The 8192-nt window shown below is 39.5% G+C and overlaps 1 protein-coding gene across 1 annotated transcript in view; it reads right to left on the reverse strand.

The window, feature by feature from the left end:
* The window catches only part of TIGIT (T cell immunoreceptor with Ig and ITIM domains), a 37919-nt gene extending 29935 nt beyond the window's left edge, over positions 1–7984 (reverse strand). The window contains exon 1 of the mRNA XM_044666767.1: positions 7936–7984. Coding sequence (XP_044522702.1) covers positions 7936–7984 — 49 coding nt within the window. The remainder of the gene's footprint in view (positions 1–7935) is intronic.
* Between the last annotated feature and the right edge of the window lie 208 nt (positions 7985–8192).

Below are 8192 nucleotides of genomic sequence, written 5' to 3' on the forward strand. Positions count from 1 at the left end.
CGAAACTACCACACCAATGCAACTATCAACAATTTGGAAATAGGTCTTGATCAATGACACATGATAAAACCAGTGGAAATGTGCGTTGGCTATGGGGTGGGGGTTCGGGGGGGGGGAAGGGGAAAGTAGGGGTATGAAGCATGTAACCATGTTAAAAACGAATATTAATAAATGTTTAAAAAAAACGTGCATACCCTTTGACCTGGCAATACCATCACTAGGACTGTATCTAAAAGTGATTAAAGATAAGAGGAAAAGACCTACTTGTACAAAAATATTTATAGCAGTTCTTTTTGTGGTGACAAAGGACTAGAAACTGAGGGAATGTCCATTGATTGGGGAATGGCTGAACATGTTAGGGTATATGATTTTGATAGAATACTATTGTGCCATAAGAAATGACAAGTTAATCACAAAAAAACCTAGAAAGATTTATATGAAGTGATGCAAAATGAAGTGAGCAGAACCAGGAGAATGTCGTACACAGGAACAGCAATAATGTACAATGATAAATTGTGAATGACTTAACTATTATCAGCAATGCAAGGATCCAAGACAACTCCAACAAATTCATGATAAAAAAAGGTTATTCACCACCATAGAAAGATCTGACAGAGTCTGAATACAGATTATAGCATACCATTCTTCATTTTATTTCTTCCATGAATTTTTCTCCAGGGTAAATGATACATGGAAATATGTATTGTGACCACACATGTACAACCTATATAGTATTGACCCTCTTGGGGAGGTAGGAGTGGTGAGAGGGAGGGAGAGGACATAGATTGCAAAATATCAGAAAGTGATTATTAAAAATTGTAACTATGTATAAAGAAATTTAAAGTTTTAGAAAGAAAGAAACATGTTGCCAGGGATAAGTGTGAAGAGGCAACTCATACTACTGAGGCTGTGTGGCCACTGAAATCTCTTAATGATATCATTGTACTTTGTTCCCACCAGAGCTCCTTGCTGGTCTCTGGTGAATGAAACACTGCTGGATAATCTTACACTAGACATGTAGCTTCTGTTTGGAATATTATCTCTGCCAGACATTGCTCTGCTGGGCATGTGACTGTGGAATATTTCTCTGCTTCCAAATTCTGGGTTCAGCTGAAGTCCTTGGCTATCTATTTCTCATGAGAAAGATGGGCACTATTGTCCTCTTTCTTTTAAAAAAAACCAGAGCTCTTTTTTTTTTAAATAGCTCTTTTAAGCAGTCGATTCATTCATGAATTAACAATAACCTTAGGGAAAAAGAAACCTTCTCTGGTCTTTTTTTTTTTTTTTTGGTTGTTCTTTATGTGGTGACATATCCTGTTTTCTCTCCAGTCTGGCTCATGCAGTTTTCATTCCCAACATGAGAATCTCAGCCCCCAGAATCAAGCTCTTTAGAATAAAAACTTGCAATAAGTTGGACCTGAGGGGGTGATCACTGATTGGGGAATGGCTGAAGAAATTATGGAATATGCATTTAGTGGAATACCATTGTGTTGTAAGAAATGATGAAAGGAAAAATTTCAGAGAAACCTGAGAAGATTTGTATGAACTGATAGAGTAAAGTGAATAAAGCCAAGAGGACAATTGATACAATAACAACACCGTAAATGACGATCAAATGATCAATGCAAAACCAGCCATAAATCAAGGGTATGGGTGATGGTGCTGTTATTTACCTACTGAAAGAAAGGCAATGAACCTAGGAGACAGAATGAGATCTATTTTCAGATGTGGCTAAAGAGAGGTTCATTTTTTTATGTATGTTTTTTATAAGAGTTTTCTTGTGTCTTGTTTCTCAAAGTTGAGAGGGTAGAAAGAAAGGAGAGAAAATTAGTTTCTTATTTGAACACAAGAAATTAAGTCTTCCTTACTCCAGAATGGGCATTCTGTCCATTGTGCCATGTAGCTGCCTGAAGTCAGGAAGACCTAAATTCAAATCTGGCCTCAGGCACCAACTGTGTAACCCTGGGGAAGTCAGTTTCCTCATTTCTAAAAAGAGAAGGAAATGGCAAATTACTCCAATATCTGCCTAGAAAACCTTCCAAATGGGGTCACAATCTGTCACGACTGAACAACAACTGGTAACATAGTAGGCACTTAATAAAAGCTAATTAACTGACTAGCTGACTAATTATCTGGTACTGTTCCTCCTCATTTTCACAGCCTTGAACAGGAAAGGTTTGATATAACCTGCCACACAGAACAATCATTGAGACTTAGTCCTTCCAAAGGGGAGAGGTAAAGCCTGGTATTTCTGGTCTCTTCTACATTTGGTTGCTACTTCAAGGACATTAAATTTATTTTAACAGGTTGTATTTAACAGGTCATTAAAAGAATTTTTTTTGGTTGTTTGTTTTGCTTTCGTACTATCTTTGGTTTAGGTTTTTTCCTTCTTATTTTTCTTCCAGTATGGCCTATGCCAGACTCCTCATATCCCTGAGATTAGGGTCCAGTAAAGCCTTCCCTAAAGCCATTTAAATACTAGAATGTGCTTCAGAAGACTTTTAAGACCCTGCTATCAAAGGGTAAGGTTTTTATAGGATCAATATCTATCAGAGCTCTTGTCCCTCCCCTCCACCCCCCAGGTAGTTTGGACCAGTTCTTCTAAGAGGCAAAGAAGCTCTCCCTACAACTTGATTGGCTGGGGTGGGGGTGGGGGGCTAAAGGTCAAGTCAAGTTGTTGTTCATTAGTTGTCCCCAGCTTCTGGGTGGCAGTGGCTTACTAGTCACCTAAGGTCATAAAATGGCCTATCCACATGGAAATGGCATCTTTCAGACTTAAGACCTGTCTTGAAGAGCAGTAAAGTCACCATACCCTGCCCTAACCTGCTGGCCAGATCTCCCTTTCTGCAAATTAAGATGAAGGTGGGCTTTGGAAAGGTTCGCCTGTCCAAGCTAAATTCTATATCCTTGCTGACGATCCTTTCTATGCTGGGCTAAGTAAATATTTTGTTAATTATTAAATATTAATTTTTTTATCCCATTCCATGAGTTTTTCATTCCAGTATCAGACCAAAATTCCTGGGAGACCAACCCGAGTCAGGCCCAGCCTGTGACAACACTCAATTTGATAAACATTTTTTGAACATCCAAGGCTCAACAAGATGAAGCATAAATGAGCCATATCCTAAAGTTGCTGACCGTTGAATTGAGGATAAAAAATAGGTTTGTAAAAAAACAAATTAAAATGCACTGGTGAGATACCAAATGCTATGTGAGATCTGAAGAAGGAATGACTTCTGACTACGGAAATCAGGTAAGGTCTCACAGGGGAAGAGTCATGTCTAACTAAGTTGGACCTTAAAGGATGGGTAGGATTTCAGGCAGCAGCTAGGTGGTGCACTGGATAGAGCGCTGGAACTGAAGTCAGAAAGATTCATCTTTCTGAGTTCAAATCTGGCATCAGACACCCACTACCTTTGTGACCCTGAGCAAGTCACTTCACCTTCAGTTTCCTCATCTGTAAAATGAGCTAAAGAAGGAAATGGCAAGCCTTTCTAGTATCTTTGCCAAGAAAACCCCAAATGGGGTCTTGAAGTGTTGGGCACAACTGAAAAATGACTGAATAACAACAAGGATGTCAGTGGGCAGAGAAAAGGAAGGAAAATAATCTAGACATCAAGAACAGTACAAGACAGGCAACTGGGAAAGGTCAGAACAGGTTTGAAGACCAGAAAGTAGTCCAGATTAGCACTATATTATCCTATTTTCTAAATGCATACCTTTATTACAGGGCAATAGGAGGCATCAAACCATGGTGGAGAGCATAGAAAAATTGGAGTCAAGAAAACCAGGACTTGACTCTCACCTCTGACATTTCCTGACACATGTGACCCTTGGCAAGTCATTCAATGACTATGTGCCTGTAGACCAGCTGTGTCTCTGTGAAAGGAGATTCCTAAATTGGCTGACAAAATCACAGATAATAAACATATACAAGGTGTCCCAAAAGTCTTAGTTAAAGTTTACACTTAAACAGCACAGTAAGACATTGGGGACATGCTGTATAATGCTATGTAACTCAAATATACAAATGGATCTTTTATCTCATCAATTTAGTCCCTTTAAGTGATCTTACAGGTCACAACCCATCTATGTCTGCCCATTCTGGGAGAGTCTTGTTCATGTTCCCCATAAACTCACCCTAGAAACACCATTCAGAGTCATGGAGCCTTGACTCAACTTCTCCTGACATCTCAGATATGTCAGTGGAGCTCATGGGCCATCTACCTATCATACATGCCCTCACCATTCCAGCAGTCCATCTTTTTTTCTTATGACACATTTCCCTGATTCTGATGGCATCCTTTACTCTCATTCTTCTTCATCATTTCTGTCCACATGGAATTAGGGCCTTTCAGGCTCAGTGGACCATCCCAAGGCATAATGAGTCGCCACACCCTGCCCCAACCTGCTGACCAGATCCTTTTCTGTGTGGGATGTGTGTGGGAAGGGTGAGTGGGTGTGATGACATCCTTCTCAGAATGTTTGCATTTTATTTTTATTTTTTAAAGACCCTTACCTTCCATTTTAGAATCAAGACTGTGTATTAATTCTAAGGCAGAAGAGTAATGAATGCTAGGCAATGAAGGTTAAGTGACTTGTCCAGGGTCACACAGCTAGGAAGTGTCTGAGGCTAAATTTGAATAAAGGACCTCCCATCTCCATGTCTGGGCCACCTAGCTGCTCCCTCAGAATGTGTTTAAATGCAAAGATTAAAAATATAAGATTACAAATGAAACTAGTTATGCTGAAATTCATTAAAATATTTTTTTAAAGTTCTTGGATCTTAGGTTAAATCTCCTCAGATCCAAAACCCTCATTTTGCCAATGAGGAAACTGAAATTTTACCAAAGTGAAACAACTAGCCTACACAGGAGAAGAGTCAGATTTCAAGCCCAAGTTCTCCAATTCCAAATTCGTTGTTCTTGACACTGTGTCTTGCTATTTTGATGTTGTTATTCATTTGTTTTAGCTGTATACAATTCTTTGTGACCCCACTTGGACTTTTCTTGGCAAAGATACTGAAGTGGTTTGCTATTTCTTTTCCATTTTACAGATGAGGAAAATGAGATAATCAGGGTTAAGTAACATTCCCAGGATCACAAAGCTGGAAACCAGATTTTTACTTGCTCTTCCCAAATCTAGACCTAGTAATATATTCACTGCACCTCCTAGATGCCCTAATCTTATTATACTCCTTTTCACAATTCAAAGAACTCTAATATAAATGAGAGAAAGAGAGAGAGAGATGGATGGATGAATGGATAGATAGATAGATAGATAGATAGATAGATAGATAGATAGATAGACAGACAGACAGACACATAGCAGATGATCAATGAATCATTGCTGGTTAGTCAATTGTGTTGTTATTCCCTATTTTCTCCAACAATTAAATCAATAAAAAACCAACTCATTTTCCCCTAAGTAAGCTTACTTCTACAATACTATGAAATAGATTTTAGTCTCCAGTAATTTTCTGCCTCTTCTTTCACCCCTGTGCTTATATGTGCTGAACCAGGGGAAAACAACAACAACAACATGAAGAGGGGGTAGTTATGTGGCTCAATGGTTTAGGAGCTAGGCCTAGAGATGTGGAGGATCTAGGTTCAAATCTGGCCTCAGACACTTCCTAGCTGTATGAACCTGATCAAGTCATGTAATCCCCATTGCCTAGCCATTACTGCTTGGAATCAATACAAAGTATTGTATGGAAAAATGTATGAGGACTTCTGGGCTAAAATGGCCACAGAATAGACACAAGGAACTTCATCTCCTCACCACCTACAGATATAAAGTGCCTCAAAAGGACAAAAACCAAAATCAGAACGGTGAAGGGGCTCATCCTTAGGGTGCAGTCTTGAAGTTAGGCAGGGTATGGGCATTTCCACACTATAAGGGGGTAAAATTACTTCTACCAAAATGCAAGCTGATCACCCCTCCCCCACTCCACCTACGGCACCAGAGTCAGAGTTGGAGCGGGCATGGGGCAATCACTAGGCTGGGGGGGGGCTGGCTGAGGATACCACAGACTTACCCCAGAGGGCAGTGAGACTTGGGACCCCAAGAGGCTGAGGAATGCAGAGATTGGGCAGAGAGGGGCTGTACACAGCAGATGTAAAATAGCCTTGGGCAAAAACCACTCTGAAGCTCCATACACTTTCTCCATACAGAGAACCTGCCCTCCTCACTCAGACTTCTGATTGGGAAGGGAAGAAAGAACTAGCACAGAAATGGCCATCAACACCCAGGAGTTACAATCTGCAACTACCAAAAAATATAAGAAAAGAACCTTGACCCTTGATAATTTCTATGGAGAAAAATTCTAGACTAAAAAGGAGACAGCAGAAGATGACAAACAAGCAAACATATCTAAAACTTCCCAAAAAAATGGAAGTTGGTCACAAGCTCTGGAGAAGCTCAGATTTGAGATGATGAATGAAGTGAGAAAGATAGAAGAAACTTGACAAGAAAAGTGGGAAATAGTTCAAAAAAGTTTAGAAGACAGACTGTCCCACCTGGAAAAAGAAGCCCAAAAATCAAATGAAATGATAAGTAAACTGAAGACCAGAACTGACCTGCTGGAAGCCATGAAAAGCAGGCTAGACCAAACTGAAAAGAAAAATCAAAAGATCATAGCTGAAAACCAGTCTTTAAAGACTAGAATTAGGGAAGTAGAAGCTAATGATCTCACAGAACAGTAAGGATTAATAAAGCAAAATCAAAAGAATGAAAAATTAGAAGGAAACATGAACTATCTCATTGAGATGATGGTTGACTTGGAAACAGGTCCAGGAGAGACAATTTGAGAATCATAGGCCTACCCGAAAATCTGGAAATGAACAAAAACTTGACATCATACAACAAGAAATTATCCAAGAAAACTACCCTGATGTTCTTCAACAAGAGGGCAAAATAAACATTGAAAGAGTCCATAGATCACCCTCTACATTAAATCCTCAAAAATATATGAAACAAGTATGAAAAAACTATGAAGAAAATCTCACACTGAGGTATTCAGCTCTTACTAGGTTACCTGTATCAGAAATAGTAAGGAATATAAGAAAGAAAAGAATAATTTTTCAAAAACAAGAGAGAAATTTAGTCTCCGTAAAGCCTCCCCTACTCCAAATCACTCCTTCTTAGTTTGGCACATCTAGTCTTTTTTTTTTTTAAATCTTATCTTCTTCATTAGAATCAATACAAGTACTGGTTCCAAAGTAGAAAAGCATTAAGAGTTGGACAATTGGAGTTAAGTGACCTGCTTAAAATCACAGCTAGGAAATATCTATAGCCATATTTGAGCCCAGGACCTCCTGTCTCTAGGTCCAGCTCTCTATTCACCGAGTCACCTAGCTGCTGCCTACATCCCTGATCTTAATGGTTTATGTGCTTTGAGCCTGGCTCAAAGTAAGCAGACTTTGGCTTAAATTAAGTGGACCTTGTCATCCTTCACAATTCTACCCAGAAGCAACCCTGACCCAGGACCCAGAAGTCTCCTCAAAAATTACTTCCAAATTTGAAGACATTTCACAGAGCTATTATATTCCATAGTTCCTTATTTAGGCTTCCTAATCTCTAATCATCTTTCAGCAAAACTGGCTGCTTACAGGGATCCCCAAGAAGATAAAGAATTATGGGATTTTAAGATGGAAAAACACCTTAAAGATCATCTGACTCAACCCTCTGGTTTTACAAATGAGGAAGAGGGATTTAGCGAAGTCTTAGGGTCAAAGAGCTAGAGCTAGGAAGGATTTCAACTGTCATCTAATCCAACCCCTTTATTCTATAGATGAAGAAACTGAGACCCAAGGAGGACAAATAACTTTCCCAATGTCACATAGACAGTGACAGAGCTGGTATTCAAACCCAGGTCCTTGGATTAATTCCAAAGGTCCTTCCACTCCATAAAGATTCCTCCTTGTCTAATCTTACCTGAGATGGGGAGGAAGGCTTGCCAAAGGAAAAGGAGACACCAATTCATTCTGCTGCTAGAGGAGGACCAGAGGAAGCAACATTGGGTCAGTCAAGAGAGCTGACCAGCTTTCAGATAAATAAGTAAAATAGAGCATACCAAGAGATGTCAGATATGGGGTAAAAGAAAAAAAGGGAAATGTCAGTTTCAGCAAAAATATTGTGGGTGACAGAAGAGTAGGGGAAGCAGTTCTTTCAGCAAGTGCACCAACCTCAGC

This window comes from Gracilinanus agilis, chromosome 3 (assembly GCF_016433145.1).
Source record: "Gracilinanus agilis isolate LMUSP501 chromosome 3, AgileGrace, whole genome shotgun sequence".
Taxonomy (NCBI): domain Eukaryota; kingdom Metazoa; phylum Chordata; class Mammalia; order Didelphimorphia; family Didelphidae; genus Gracilinanus; species Gracilinanus agilis.